This window comes from Propithecus coquereli, unplaced genomic scaffold, assembly GCF_000956105.1.
Source record: "Propithecus coquereli isolate 6110/MARCELLA unplaced genomic scaffold, Pcoq_1.0 Scaffold802, whole genome shotgun sequence".
In the NCBI taxonomy this organism is placed as follows: Eukaryota; Metazoa; Chordata; class Mammalia; order Primates; family Indriidae; genus Propithecus; species Propithecus coquereli.
The window spans coordinates 429,629-445,658 of NW_012154197.1; the positions used below are offsets into that span (position 1 = coordinate 429,629).

Sequence of the window (16,030 nt, forward strand, 5' to 3'; positions counted from 1 at the left end):
TAATGGCCATAATGCCTCCAATGTGGTGTTTAAACCAATAAGGCTTCAGAGGCGTTATGGTATGTTTAATAATGGCTTAATGACTCCTTGTGAGATGCAAGGCTTCTGGTTCCTGTTTGGCCTTGATTTACAGCCCAACTCTGGCTGAGGACAGCCAAGAAACCCCCTCTAAGCCCTCAGCGGAAGAAGGAGGTGTTCACACCAGGCCTCCTGGATTCCTTTAAAAATTAAGAATTCAAATGAAATACAAATGATGTTTGACTCCCCAATTCTCTTGCTAGTCTCTGGAGGTACTGGAAATAAAAACAGTTTAACCCAGACTCAAGGGTTTCTCAATCCACCGGAAGTGAACAGGGTCTTGGGGGGCCTTGGGTACTTCTTCCCAGATCTTAGTAGAGTAGGCAGTGGTTTCTCTTTTCAGAAATTATAAACTACTGCCCTAACCCTATGTTTCCTCTTGGCTGGGGAGACCCAGCTCTTAGAATATCAGTCCTACCCTCATCCTCTCCAAAATGACAGGCTTAAGGTAGCAGATCCCTGAGGTCTCGACTGCAGACAGACTCTCTCCAGTGGGTCCTTAGACACCCGGGTCATTGGCCCATTGAGAGGCATTCACTCCGCGCCTGCTGCCCACAGGGAACACTAGCCCTTCTACTCCTCCTCCACCTGTTCCAAAGGCTGCCTGTGCTGGACCCTCTTCAGTCCGAGCTGCCACTGGGAGTCTCCCTGTCTGCTCTGGCCCTGCCTCTGCCTTTGAAACTCACCACTCATATATAAAAAGACTGAGAGTTGTGTCGGCCCAACCTCCACAGTCAATGAGGACACTAAGTGACTGGCTCAAGGTCTCACAGATAATTAATGATAGTGGCCAAGTCCAAGCTCCCAGGCCGGATTCCCAGCTTAGAGCCGTTTCCACACAACATATTCCCAGTGACTCCTCTCTCCCGTCAGAATCACCAGATCTCTGGGGGAGGTGTTTTTGCTGGAGGTAGCGGCCCTTCCAGCTCCCAGCAAAGAGAGCTAGGTAAAGTTGCAGCCCAACCCCTGCCTGCCCCAGGCCCTCGTCTCAGGCTGTCAGGAGACGGGCCTAAAAGTGCTTGTTGCAAGAGGGAGGGAGGTCTGTCCCAGGCTGCCTCACTGCTCCAGGGGCAACAGCCACTAGGCTGCATATCAGGACAAAGGGTGCTGCTCTGGAGAACGGACTCACCTGGCTGGGTAGACAAAAGGATCCCGCCCTAGAGAGGAAGCTGCTTCATCCTCTCCTTGAATGGCCGGGGACACGGGGCTCTGGGTTAATGGGGGGGTTCCCGGGCTCCGAGGGGTTAACCCGCGCGGGGCCACACGTGACGTGGATGGTTCTAGCATTAAGTCAGAGGCGCGGCCCCCTCCTCTGCCCCCCGCCCCCCGCGGCGCGCGCCGCTCCCGGGGGCTCCGCGCCCCCGCTCCCAGGTCCCTCCCCCTTGGCGGGCGCTCTCAGGCCGCGCGGGCAGCGCGAGCCCGGGAGCCCCGGAGGCCTGTGCGCCCCAAGCCAGCATGGACCCTGAGCGCTGCGCGCCTTTCGGTGTGGGGCCTGCACCCAGACCCTATGCGGCCGCGGGGGACGAGCCTCCGGGCCCCCAGGGGACCCCAGCCACTGCCCCTCACCTGCACTCCGCGCCGCCCCGCGGGCCGCGGCTGACCCGCTTTCCGGCCTGCGGGCCCCTGGAGCCCTACCTCCCAGAGCCGGCCAAGCCTCCCGCCAAGTACCTGCAGGACCTCGGCCCCGGCCTGGCGCTCAACGGCGGCCACTTCTACGAGGGCCCCGCGGAAGGTAACGCGAGGCGCGGAGCGCGCAGCCCAACCCTCTCTCCTTCTTCCCTACCCGGCCGACCCGGACTTCCCCGCTTAACTCTCCCGCTTGCCTATGTGTCAACTTTTTGTCCCTCTCGCCTTTCGACACTGCTCCCACGAAAGCCGGGTTGGCGCTGGCCCGGGCCAGGCAAAGGCCAGTGCGGTGCGGGAGGCAGAGCCACCAGCGTCCCAGGAGGCGGGAATGGGAGGCAGGAGGTCGAGGGAGGGTAGAGCGGCGACAGCTCGGGTCCCAGGCGGGCCGAAAGTGGCCGGAGCCAGGCAAGAGAGACCATGCTCGCCGGAGTAGGGCTGGAAGTGCCGCCGGCCCTGAAGCCTGGACCGGGCCGAGGGCTGGGGAGCCACACTGAGCCCCGACGCAGAAGCGTGGCTTTTGTGTCTGGTGCCCGTTGAGGGCCCATCGGCTGGGCCTCGACCTAGAGTGGCCAAATGGGGCTCTGCTGAGTACTGAGGCCTGTCCTTGGCCCGCCTCTCCTCCCTGGGCCTTGCCTCCTCGGAAAGGGCGCTGCCTGTGCGTTAGGCGCTCGGCGGAGCGTCCGCGGCTGGTCCTGGCCGGGGCCATTCTCGAAACGGAGTAACTGTATTCTTATTTCTCAGACTAACCTGGCCTCCCGTCGTTCTGCACGGTGACGGCCGCCCTTCTCGCAGTCTCGGCTCTCCCGGCGCCGGATCGTCGCCGCTAGCCCGTCGGGAGCCGCTCTGGGCAGGCCTAGCCCCGGGGCGCCTTGAGGGTCCTGGGCCGGAGCCCTGTGCTAATTCTGGTTGCAACGCTCCATCACCCGGGAACGCGCCTGAAGGCCCGGGCCTGGCAGGCTGATCCGCAGCGCTGCCGCCGCCCGCGGCGCCCGCTGACCAGTAGGCATCTCGGCGCCCGCGCCCACCCTGTCTGCGCGGCCGCTTCCCGCGCCTGGGCCCAGAGCTGGATCCTCTGAGATCCGCCTCAGCCCGCCGCCGCCGCCCCGCCGGCGCCTCACGGCCTCCTCCACCGAGTGGCCGGGCATGGCGGGCCGTCGTCCAGCCCGGGCGGCGGGGACGCGAAGGGGAGGGCGGGAGGTGTGCGGGGGTCAGCGGAGGAAATGGACGAGTCCGGCGAGCTTCTCGTCTGTGCCCTTTGAAAGGGGCTCTCCCGATAAAAACCACGGTGGGGACTTAATGAGAAGCAGTTGGCCTGGCTGCTCTGATCCCAGCCAGACGGCAGCGGCCGCGCAGCCCCGTGAGCGCCGCCGGGGACAGGTACCGGCCCGGCTCGACGCGCCCGCGGGCTGGCGTCCGGGCGAGGCGCGCGGAGCCGACTGCGGAGCGCGCGGCGGCGGAGCTAGCGGTTGGAGCGACTTGGATCCGACGGCGGGGGTGTCGTCGACAACGAAACGCCGAGAAGGAAAACCACAGAGTGTGAACAGCAATCAGAAAAACGGGAAAGGGAATTAAACCAAACAGCGGAGCAGAGCGGCGAGAACGAGAAGTAAACGGCAGCCGGTGAGCCGGGCAGAACGGAATGGAGTAAAGGAAGAACGAGCGGAAAAACAGTAAGAGGGAGATCGAACGAAGCTGGTAAATGGAGAAGGAGGGAAAGGACGAAGAGGGAGGGAGCAGACGAAACGAAAGAAAAAGGGACATCCTGAAAGAGTATAACACAAAATGAGTACGAGTGGGATTAAAAAAAAATTAACGATTCCAGTTGAGCCGAGGACGGGCCAGACGAAGGGAGGCAGGAGGTGCGGGCGCTGCCCGGTAGCGACCCCGGACGGAGCTTGACCGGCGCCGGGTCCCTGCGGCAGAGCGGCCCGGCGGGCAGGCGGCAGCGGAGAGGCAGCCCCGGGGCCGCGCAGCCTACTTGGTGTAAGTGGCGGGTGAAGGGGGAACCCGCCTTATTTCCTGGCTTTTAAAATAACGGGCTCAGAGCGTTTCCAGTTCAGACCAGTGGGCGCGCAGCTGCGCCCCATCTGCGGGGCGAGCTCTGCTGAGGCCGGGCGGTTGCGTGCCCCCGAGTCTGGCGCACCGCGCTTCTCGCCCAGCCGTCGCCCGCGCCGCTCCGGGCGCCCTTTGCAGGGAGCACCCAGCCCTGCTCTGGACGGAGGTCGCATCTTGGCGGTGCCAGCCGCCTCGTGCCCTCTGCACGTGGCTGCCCTGAGAGCCAGAGAGGTGGTCGGCAGTTCCTTCCTGTCCCACCGGGGCCGCCAGTCTGTCCCCGAGCTTGGCTCCCTGACCTTGGAACGCGCTAGCTGTAGGAAAGTGACTCCTGCTAGAGTTTTGCCCGCTGCCTCTGAGGCCCTGAGTCAGAAGACCGGTGGCGACTGCAGACGTCCAAGAGAGTACCAAGTCCTCGGCCTTTGGCTGAGGCCTCTAGGAAGAGCACCGAGGTCTCGTCGTGGTCTTACCCACGGTGTTTATGTCCACACTGGCTTTGGGTTTTCAGCCAGAGGATTGTTAGAGCCCACTCCTCAGCAAGTTCTGCAGGTCGCTTGGCGACCCCAGCGTGAAGAGAGGAAACAGCGCAGGACCCGCACGGAGCAAGGCTGCAGCGAAAAATGAAAGCCCACCGCCTCAAGGGATGCCTTCTGTGGGGACAGTGGAGCACTCGCTAGGCGCTGCAAACCATGCTGCCCTGGGACTGCACAGCGGCTAGAGGCAGCCCCTAATAGGGTCTCTGGCACCCCCTGGGTCAGGAGTGCAGCTGGCATGAGAGCCAGGTCAGGGTCAGAGAGCTCATTAAAAGTCCTGGTCCTGGCTCCTGGCTTTCACGCCCAAGAGCTGCTGCTGTCGCCCTGCAGTTATGCAAGCCAAGGATGCCCAGGACTGAGCCCCAGGCTCCTAGTCTCCAGCATGAGTTCTTCCCTTTAACTACCTGCCCAGTGTCTGGGTCAGATGCAGTGACTCCTATGCACAGCCTATAGACACTTTGAATGTGCCCCGCCCTTAATAGAGCAGCCTTCTCCTTTACAGACTCAAACTGCTCGCTTTCATTCCTGGTCTCTGTGTTTGCTCACCATCCCTATTTATCTCACTTCTTTTTCCTCTTCTATGCCTCGCTCCTCGCTCCTTGGGAGGCTGCTCCGTGTTCTCTGAGGAGTGCCCCTGTCCCCTAAAGAGGTGGGATGCCATCCTCCCCCTGGCATCCTCCTGGCAGATCAAAGAAGTTTTGGTGATGGCAGTAAGGAGGGGAGCAGTTCTCTGGCTGCTTGAGAAGGCTGTAGACTGGGCAGGCATGGGAGGCAAGCAGAGGCCAGTGGGCTTGGCCTTTTCTTTTGGGAAGCTGTCCTGAGAAGTCCTGCTGCACTTTTATCCCTTGACCTTGGCAGCTGAGCAGCTCAAGGTCAGGAAGGCAAATCTCAAGGCCCCAGATTTGGTCACTTCCTCTGGGCAGGTCCTACTGGGACAGACACTGATCAGCAGATCAGCAAGCCCCAGGGCTTCGGAGAGCCTCTGCGGTGACGTCAGTACTTCCTGAACCCCAGCCCCGAGCTATTCTCACCCCTTTTCTGCCTGGAGTCCAGCATGGCCTCCCTGCAAACCCAAGACACCAAGACTCTTCCCTCTCAGGTCGCATATTTTGAGGTTCTACTGTGTGTGGAGTGTCCCCTTCCAGTCCTCCCTGGTCTCCCTGACCATTTTCACTTATTTGGTTCAACTTCCACAAGTCTTCCTTCTACACTTCTACCTAATGGAACTACCCCTAGAACCAAAATGTGTTGGCCAAGAACAGAAGTCAGGAACTCGAACATTTTCCTCTCATGTTCCACCTGAGTGGAGCAGACCTGGTGCCTGGGGCTGTCGCTGTGGGCCACCTGTAAACAGGCTGGGCATATTCCAAGGCCAGGCCCTGCCTGACTGTCCCAGGTGTCCAGGACACACAACAGGGAGCTTATTTCATAGCCTGGGTGGTCCTGGGAGGTCACTGGAAGGTCGGGGACCTTGCCCAACTTGTCCCCCACAGTGCAGACAGGGACTTATCAGACCCAGATCCCGAGAAGCCCATTTCTCTGGTCCTAGCCTCCCCCAACTACAGCTGTGATCCCAACACCAAGTCCTGGGGAAGAAACTGCCTCTCGGTGCCAGCTAGCTGGGCCTCCTCTGGGCCAGGCCCCCACTGGAGATGGGCCCAGGGCCAGAGAAAAGGCTGTGTGAGTCAGTGGGGCGTCTTTGTGGCGTCTCATCTACCATCCCAGTGGACTGTTGCGGAAGGATTTCATGGGGATGCCACTGGGGGGGTCCTTGTCAGCGGGAGAGGGCGGGGATCAGGCTGACCTATTTTTCACCATGCCTGTCGGTTGGTCCGTCATGGTGGGGCTCCGCCAAGCTTCCTGAGAGAAGCACGTCAGAGTGGGGCTGCTGGAAACTGTTCCCAGTCTGCAAGAGAGTCCTCCCTGCCTGTTAATCCCAGGACTGGAGGAGCGGCCAGAAACTCCAGAGGAAGGCAGTGATGAGAACGACGTGGACTGGTCCCCCAACTCCCTTCTTCAAGCACAGCCTATGTCAGCCCCACCTCTCTATTGCTGGAGCTTGAGTCCTTGCCCAGACTTCACAATTTTAGGAGGAATGGAGAGAGGAGATCCCTCTGGAAGCCTCTTTGTCCCATCCTGCCCTTCATACACCAAAGCGAGGGAATTTGATGTTGACCTGAGACTTGGGATCCAGAGAACAAGGTGCAGCCGGACCAAAGGTGGTCTGAGCATCGCCGTCCACTGGCCACCTGGTCCTGGGAGCAGAGGCATGGGCGCAAGGGCCTGGGAACAAAGGCCTGAAGAGTCAGGAACAAGGAAGCACTTTCTGGCAGAGGCAGATGTCGGCCATACCATCCTCACCTCCGCCCCTATTCTGGCCTTGCCAGGGTGGTGGTCCCCGCTGTGGCGCCAATCCTGGCACCTCCACACCCTGTGGAACACGCCGCCACAGAGCACTTCCCCGAAACGAACCCCCCTCTGGCCCCAGCAGATCCGCCCAGACCACAGAGCACATGGCTCCCCAGGGCCCCCTCCCCAGCTGGAGCCTCAGCAGGCAGGCCTCTGAATGCCAGGCTCCCATGGAGGGTGACTGCCGGGAGGAAGGGCAGGGAAGGGAGAGGAAGGGGGAGGCGGAGACTGAAGCGTCAGCGTTCTCCCCCCTCCCTCCATTCCACCCACAAAAGCCCCTGGTTCGGTTTCCATCCTCCTTTTTGTGTTTTCCATTGCAGCTGAGGAGAAGGCCTCCAAAACTGCCAGCTTCCCCCAGCTGCCCTTAGACTGCCAAGGGGGACCCAGAGACGGGCCCTCTAACTTGCAAGGCTCCCCAGGTCCCTGCCTGGCCAGCCTGCGTCTCCCTCTTTCCCCGGGACTCCCTGACTCCATGGAGTTGGCCAAGAACAAGAGCAAGAAGCGCCGTAACCGCACAACCTTCAGCACGTTCCAGCTGGAGGAGCTGGAGAAGGTCTTCCAGAAAACCCACTACCCTGATGTGTATGCCCGGGAGCAGCTGGCTCTGCGCACGGACCTGACTGAGGCCCGGGTACAGGTGAGGGCACCATGGGCACGGGGCTCTCTGGCTGCCTCGACCACCCAGACTGTGGCCAGAGCCTGGAAGGGCTGGGAGAAGCAGGGGCTAGCGCCTCAAAGAGCTGCCTTTCGCAGGTGCCTGCCCCCAGCCTGCCCTCCTGGGCTCACCCTCCATGCCCGGCTCTGCTGCAGCCACAGGCTCCTCCGGCCCAAGTTGAGACTTATGCGTGGGTATAAAGGTAATGGCCTCTTGGAGTCAAAGACCCGTGTGGGAGGCCTGGCTCGGCACTTACTAGCTGGCTAAGTAATTTGGGGCATGTCAGTGAATCTCTTAGTCTGTTTCCCAATTCAGGAAAAGGGCATGATAGTATCATACTAGCCGCTTAGGTATTATCTAGAGGATCACAATGTGGCGGCATTTGGGAAGCTGTGAAGTGCTGAACACACATCATAGCTGCTCCTTTGGTGGCTCTCCAGAATGAGAGGGTCCCTGCCAGGGGGGGTCTCAGAATCAGTGACTTTTAGTCCCTGCCAGCTCTCAGACCCAGGCTGGGAGAGCCTGGCTGGGAGCCCTTCCCCACCCTAGCAAACTCCCCCACTGAGATGGGCCCCAGGGCTTCCTGGATGGGGCTGGGGCCAGTTTCACTGAGAAGGGAGCCCAGCCTGTGAGGAGGGGCTGGGGAGGTGGGCAGATGCTGGGAAAGGGCAAAGGGAAGTCTGTGTCCAGGCATGTTGGAAGTGACAAAGAACACGAAAGTGGCTAGCAGGCTGTGAGTGGGGAAGGAGGTTCGGTAAGTCTGGCCCAAGAGGAACATGGCTGTTCGTTGCCTTGCTTTGAACTGGCTTGATCATAGTGGGCTCCCTGATGCCAAGCAGGAGGCGCTGGGAGGGGTGGGTTTAGGGTTCTAGGGAAAGGGGAGGAGGTGACCTCTCAGGCAGAGGAGACTGTCTCTCCCACCTCAGAGGAGACTTAGCAGGGACAAAGCTCATGCTCATCACACGCTACAAAGGGCCCTTCCAGAGACCCTTTTTGAAGGCACTGGGACAGGGGCCAGCTCTGGCAGGATACGGGGACTCGCAGGCCTGTCTATAAAGAGGCCAATTGCCATCTAGCAGAGAAGGCCCTACCATCTAATATGACACCAGAGGGACTTCAGCTGTTTCCCCTTCTCTGCTGGTCCTCCTGCTTCCCTTCTCCTCCCAGGTAGCAGCCAAAACAGCTTCCAGGACTGTCCCCCAAGGCTCTCCAGGGGCTGGGGTTATCAGGGCAAGAGGCCCAGCATTCAAGACAAGCCCAGATTACATAAGCCATAGGCGTCTGGAACATGGAGTCTCCAGGAACACCTCTGCAGGCCTCGGAGGCAGGGTCCGAATAGCTCTTCCCTATGGAAGTGCTTGGGGGAAGTGGAGGACATCTCCTCCACTCACCTCCTAGGCTCTGTCAACCCTGGAAGGCTATGTGGGTAGCCATGAGGCCCCAGCCTGATTGTAGAAGCTTTTCTGAGGATTGAGGCACTAGACGAGGGATGTTTTCTCTGACAGAAGCATGACACCCACTCATAAATCCTGCCCTGTGGAGAACAATAATAAGACCACACACTGGACTACGCAGAGGGCAGGTCCAGAGCCCAGGGGGAGGTCTACAGTGGGGACTCTGGAGGAAAGTAGGTGGAGACAGAGAAGTAATTCCCAGAAATAAGATTCACTGGCTCCAGGCTTTTTCATCCTCCTGCAGAGGAGGGAGAGTAGAGAAAGGAAATCCAGGCATCTGGGCAGGTGGGGGTGGCCTTTCCCTGAGCATGCACCAGACCTGCTCTGGGATCTCTGCACCCGCGAGCAAGGGGGCTGAGTAGGCTCTTAACCACCAGCGCCTCGCCTGCCTGCGTGAGCAGGACTGACCATGTCGAGTGTGGAGTGTGAGGGGCTGGGGCAGGATTTCTCATCCCGGCCAGGGTAGCTGGGTTTCTTATACACATACGTGCAAACACACATGGGATGCTTCTGTTGTGGCTCCCACCCAGATCCCTGGAAAGCAGAAGTTGGTTTTGTTTGTTTAGTTTTGTTTGATGATGCTAACGTCTAGCCCAGAGCCTAACACATAAATGTTGATTAGTGATGGAAATGCAAAAGACATATAAGAATACACATACATGTAACAGTCATAGGGCATACACCAGATAAATTTCTCACAGATAATGCACACACATGTGCAGAACACACAGAGGTGCCACCCCAAACTGCCGAGAGCCCACAAATGAATGGGAGAGACAGATTCCAAAATGGATGGTAACGGAATGTGGGAAGAACAGGGAGAGAGGTCCAGGGTGTGATGGAAGTCCAGTGGAGGTGTCTAGCTTAGATGTATGTGTTGGGGGGATGGGCAGCCCAGGCAGGAAACCTAAGCGACAGCAGGAGAGAGCAGCATAGCAGAGTATTTCAGAGGAGAGCTGGGGTGGGAGCTTGAGAAGCAACTAGGAAGAACTGGGTGTTGTGGCCTGGCAGGACATCGGGCTGTGGAGAGAGGCAGGGGCCTTGTTAAGGAGCTGGGCTCTGGGCCAAGGTCTCCAGGGAGCCACAGAGGGTTTAAAGCAGGACCATGACTAGAACAGAAATGTCTTTAAGATTCCTCAGATGCTGTGAAGTGGGTAGACTGGAAAAGGAAATGAGACCGGGGGACTAGGAACCCAACACACAGGCATGGTCCAGGGCCTCTCAGACCCATGGACCCCTCCATGAAACCCCTACCAAACATAGCCAGGCTGGGGAACCAGAGAGTGACTCAGCCTAGGGACTGGTAGCGGGGGGGCCCATGGGGCCAATTAACCTGCTCTGGGCTTAGGCCTCCCTCAGGCTTCATCCCAGGCTGCCCTGGCCCTGACAACAGTGAGGATTAACAATCCCCTGCAGCTCGAGATGCTCCAGCCTGCAGCTAGCTCCCCCCCCACAGGAGGACACAGCATGACTCTCTCCCCAGCAGGCTCCAATCCTCAGGGCTGCTCTGCCACCCCCTCAACCCCTCCCAACCTGCCCCCAGGTCTGGTTCCAGAACCGCAGAGCCAAGTGGCGGAAGCGTGAGCGTTACGGGAAGATCCAGGAGGGGCGGAACCCCTTCACAGCTGCCTATGACATCTCTGTGCTACCCCGCACTGACAGCCACCCCCAGGTGAGACCCCAACCCCACCTAAGTCAGGGCCCAACCTTGTCCCATGGGGTTACCATAAAGAATATGAGCTCTGGCCCAGGGAAATCTGGAGCAGCCTCAGGGTTCTGTGTGACCTTGGGCAAATCACTGAACTTCGTCCTCTGCAAATTGGGGCTCTTGTGTGTCTCATGAATGATGCATGCAGAACACAAAGGAATCATAAAAGAAAATTTCATTTTGGGAGCAGTGGCAAGGGCCTCCCAAGACGCCACTGCCAGTGTTGGGGGTAGGAGGGGATAGACCTAAGCCAAGTTTTCTGAGGCCCCAAGGACAAAGAGAGAGCCTCTGGGCGAGGTAGACAGCTCTGGGGCTACTGGCTCATGGACCTTCTTTTCTCTCTCTTTGCAGCTGCAGAACTCCCTGTGGCCCAGTCCAGGGTCTGGGAGCCCTGGGGGCCCCTGCCTCGTGTCTCCAGAGGGCATCCCCTCCCCATGCATGTCTCCATATTCCCACACGCATGGGAGTGTGGCTGGCTTCATGGGGATGCCAGCCTCCCCTGCAGCCCACCCTGGCATCTACTCCATCCACAGCTTTACCCCCGCCCTGGGGGGCCACAGCTTTGAGACCTCCCCGGACGGTGACTATAAGTCTCCAAGCCTTGTCTCACTCAGGGTGAAGCCCAAGGAGCCACCCAGCCTGCTGAACTGGACCACGTGACCGGTCACACGGACCCACACTGTGCTATCCACCCCTTTTCTGTTCCCAGCTGCCCCCAGCCCATCCCTGCCTGGATGCTGGAGAGGACACACCTCTGCCTCCAAGCCCCAGATAGTTCCAGAGGCCTGGGAGAGCAGCTGGGACCCTCAGCCCCCAGCAGGGAACATGCTACAGGGTCTTTTCTCTTAGAATAAGGTGGGGCTGCCTAAGAGAAAGGGCTTCAAAAGACTCTTCCTACCACAAACTGAGTTCCCTCGCCCCAACTCTGGGCTGGAGAGAGGGAGATACTGCCCTGCATCCTTGAGACTTCGTTCAGCTGTCATCTCTCCAGCTTCAACAGCTTAATTGGCTCCTCATTTGGGGAACCCAGGAAAATGGGAGGAGGAGGATGCAGAATGAACCAGGATGAGTTCTGAGTGACCACCTAGAGTCGGCCTCACTTCCCCCTCCCCACCACCAGGGGGCCTGCAAGGCAAGGTCGGCATAAAAGGTGCCCACTCCCCTGCTCCAGCCATCCCTTACTCCTGCCCTGTGCCCTGTCTCCCGACATGCTATGCAGTCATCTTCCCCTGCAAGCGGGCAGAAATTCCACCAGAAACCACCAAATATTTGGATTCTCTTTCATAGGATCAGCCCAGAGCTATGCCATGGAAACTGCATTGGATGTTGCTCAGAAAAAAACAGATTTCCACAAACTCTGAGATCCCAACCCCCATTTTTGTAAAGATACTTTTGTAAAAAAAAAAAAAAAAAGTGCTGCCCAGCATAGTAATAAAGGTGGTATTGTTTTTTTATACCAGGTGATTGTATATCCCCAGGGCCAGGCCCTTTAGGTCCCATCTGTGCCCAGGATCCAGGCTGAGCCAGGCCCTCCTGAGGGCCTAGCAAGGACCCCAGAGGTTAGGGGAAGATGGCCTGCAGCAGAGCTCTCCAGGCCGCTGCATGCCACGCCTAGCCCTGTCACCTGCCCAGGGGCTCTGTGCCTTTGGTTGGTGCTGGGAGGCAGGGAGCATAGAGGCTCTAGGGCTGGGCTCACTCAGCAGGGAAAATTGGGGGTGGGAAGGAGAGTGAAAAAGCTGAAATAACTTCGTGGCTGAACTGACAATAAGAGGGGCAGTAGAATGGAAGATCTGGTGCCCACTAAAGGCTCTGAGCTGTCCCCATGGGCTGGGACCCCAGAGTGGTGGGGGTGGGGCGGCTCCCTTCTCCCAGACGCCCCAAGAGCACGTCTGAGCTGTGGGGCAGAGACGAAAGCCAGAACTCTTTCTTGTGGTTTCAGAGTATTACCCTTTCTATCCTTCATCCCCACTTTCTGACTTATCTCTGAAGCCTGGAAGCCAGGAAGAAAGGAGGCCCTCCCACCCTCCCAGTAAACACAACCACATTGCTTAGAAGAATTCAGCCTCAGCCAGCAGCCGGGCCGCCCCCGCCCCAAGCCTCATCTTTCAGGCACAGAGAAACCCAAGCCCACAAAGACACAGGGCTGAGCTTATTCCCAAGGAGGGAGCGAGCGCCCCATCAGATCAGATTTCCCAGCCAAGACAGGCGCTGTGACAAGGCCATGTATCCCCAAAAGAGTCAGTGTCTTCCTTCTCTTCCCTTTCCTTCCCTCAATTCAAGTGCCTGGCTTCTGGCGATTTCCTTGCCTCTCGTCTGATGCTGACTCTGAGGTGCAGGCGTGAGCCCTGTGTCCAGCAGGGGGAGGGACACACCGCAGAGGAGCGGGGAGAGTCGGGAGGGATAGGCATGCCAGCTGCCACTGATGAACAGAACCACCCTCACCCACCTGGTCAGTAATGGAACTGGGGCTCAAGCTCGCCTTTTTGACTCTAGGGCTCACACTGCTGTACTAGAAGTTTCTTCACCCAAGGAGTAAACAGCAAAGTTTTGGACCTTCTGCCCCATAAAAGTCAGAGAGATGCAGAGAGAGGTTAGTTTGTTCTGCAAACATTTATTGAGTGCCTACTCTGCCAGGCACTGTGCTGGGTGCCAAAGAGGAGCAATGGTAGATAGAGAAAAACATGCTTCTGTCTCTTGGCTTAGAAAGGTGGAGGGAGGGAAGAGAAAAGGACCCGTCAAAGCCCAAGCAAAGCAAGCAGACACACAGGAGAAGAAAATAAAGTCGAGCCAGAGATCAGCGCAGCAACAGTGGGAGAGGCAGGCAGAGGCTAGAAGAGGACCTGTGGCGGGTCCCTGCTTGGGGAGGGCACAGGGAGGCCAGAGAGCGCTACTGGCTCTCATCCAGGGGCATCTGCCCACAGCTCATATTTTTCTGTCTGGTGACAGCTAAATGAAGAGAAAGCTAACTTTACAACCGCCCACTTCACACATAATGAATATGAATGGGCATCACGTAGCCTGTTCCACGGGATTATCTGTGCACTGACGGGTCCTCCCACTGACTGGGCCATCCCAGCGGCCTGTCCCCTGGCTGGGAGCAGGCAGCCCTTCCACCTGCTTCCCATTAGCCATGTCCCCCACCTCCCCCACACCCCTAAGAGACAGCCCCCAGGTCTCCAGATGCCCCCGCCCTCAGCCTCACTCCAGAGGTGACCTCAGACCTCAGCCTTGGATCCCCAAGGCCAGGCTGCAGCTCTGGTCACTCGTTCTAGGAAAGGAAAGGGGAAGTGGCTCTGCCTGGAATCCCAACTTTAAGAGAGTTGTTAGGCTCGATCTCCCTTTGGAGAGGCTCCTCTCTTCCCAGTGCAGCCCACTCAGAGAAGATGCCAGAGCCCTAAATCTTGGCCCTGGCCGGGGCACTAACACCAGACCAGGACTGGAGGGCCACAACCAGGGGGCCATCTTTCCAGGCTTCCTGCCTCAGTGGGGCAGTGGGAAATCTTCTCGTTAGAGGCATTTGATCCTCCTCCCTCACCTCCCCCAACCATTTACACATCAACCTGAATGTCAATCCCAAAGTGCAGACCCTATGCACCTCCAGACAGGAACAGAGGCCAGCATGGCCAGGAGCTGGGCGGATTGTAACATTTCTTTTAACAGCAGAGGAAGCACACACGTAACCCCTCCCCAGCCTCCTCCAAAGGCTCGTCCTGGCCATTTTCGCCCAGAGGGCGATGAACCTGAAGCATCTGTTCTCAGGGCCATTGCTGATGACGCGGGAGCCCTGCCTTCCACTTAGTGGCTGTGCGCTCCCCCACCAGTCTCTTCTCCAGGAGGAGGCTGGGACCAACAGGTCCTGTGGTGGGCTCCTTAGATGTCTGCCTCCGTACCTACCATGCTACTGCTTTTACTTGCTTTGGTGGCTGTCTCTCCGTCGACTGTGAGCTCATCAAGAGAAGTGAGACTGTGGTGTCCCAGTCACCTGGACATCCAGGGCATCTAGCAAGGGGCCTGGCCCAGAGTAGGCCTTCAGGTGTGGTGGCAGGGTTGCTGGGTGAGCAGCTGACTCTTCTGAGAGGCCTCTGTGAGCTAGGTATAGGGATGTAAGGAGGCCTAGGACGTGGTTCTGGTCCTTGAAGGGGATTTCTGTTTTCTAGGGGACACAAGAAATGGACAAATTCATAGAAGGTTAGAGCTGGAAGGACAATTAGCAATACTAATAATTGCTACCATTTATTGTCTCTTGTCAGCCAGGTATGTAAGTTTCTTATCCATTATCTTATTCAGCCCTCGCAATAGGGCTATTATTAAATCAATTTTTACAGACGAGCCAACTGAGGCTTAGAGCCTGATTAGCTCAAGGTCCCTCAGTGAGTAAGTGTCAGAGCCTGGATCAGAAGTCAGGGCTGTCTCACTCCCAAAGGGTGCATGCCCCGTGTTTTATAGTCAGCAGCCTGAGGCTGACTGTGCCAAGTGCCAAATGAATGTAACAGTTACTGCTTCTTTGCGCAGTCAGTTCATTGGAGGACAGGAAACCAGCCTCCCAGCAGATAAACCTAACAGGTATGGCAGGGGCAGCCAACACAGGAGTCCTCTGGGACCCAGAAGGGAGAGAAATTTAGGCTCAGGCTGAAAAGAAAAAAAAAAAGCAGCAGCAACAGCCCTTAAGTTACCTTGAGGAGGGCACAGCAGAGGCTAGACCAAGGCCAAGCTTGGATGGCCCAGTTAGAGCCTAAAGTGGTAAACACCTGCCACGAATCTTCCGTGCCAGGGACCATGCTAGAGCGAATACTAAGTATTGGCTAAGGTGAATAAATTGCAAACAGAAACCTGAGGCAAGTTCTTTACCCCTTTTGAGCCACAGTTTTCTCATCTACAAAATAGGGGTTGTAACAGTACATACCTTTCAGGGTTATAGTAAGGAATATGTAAGATATTACACATAAAGTGCTCAGAACGGTAGCTGGCACATAGCAAGTACTCAGTATCTGCTGGCTACTGTGTAGAAAATGAGCCTTCAAGAAACGTCTAATATTGTGCCTAGTACCTATTTGGCACCCAGTAAATGGTAACTCCTGTGATTAACAAGGGACAGTTCCCATCCTCAGAGTGATACAGCCTTGGGATAATCCGTCCCTCAGGGGATTCAGAGAGCACGGATCCTGAGCATCATTAGCAATAATCAACATTTTATGTAACTCGAACATTTACAAAGGGCCTCATGTACTCTGCCCATCTCATGACCCAGATGAGATAAAAGTCACAGAGACTAGCTGGTTCCAAAAGACATTCTGTACAAAGACCTGGGTTAAAATGGCCAATCTGGGCCAGGCATGGTGGCTCACACCTGTAATCCTAGCACTTTGGGAGGCAGAGGTTGCAGGATTGAGGCCAAGAGTTCAAGACCAGCCCAGGCAACATAGTGAGACCCCCTCCCTACCCCCCCCCCAAAAAAAGAAAAAAGCCAACCTGCCACTAACACATTCTGTAGCAGCAAGAAGGCCCTTCTCCTCCC

General features: G+C 57.5%; 1 protein-coding gene across 1 annotated transcript; it reads left to right on the plus strand.

Moving 5' to 3' along the window:
• The first annotated feature begins 1,451 nt into the window (after positions 1-1,451).
• On the plus strand, positions 1,452-11,872 carry ALX3 (ALX homeobox 3). The gene is made up of 4 exons (XM_012663375.1): positions 1,452-1,810; positions 7,019-7,335; positions 10,351-10,479; positions 10,867-11,872. The coding sequence occupies exons 1-4, from the start codon at positions 1,534-1,536 to the stop codon at positions 11,173-11,175; spliced, it is 1,032 nt and encodes a 343-aa protein (XP_012518829.1). The 5' UTR covers positions 1,452-1,533; the 3' UTR covers positions 11,176-11,872.
• The last annotated feature ends 4,158 nt before the right edge of the window (positions 11,873-16,030 follow it).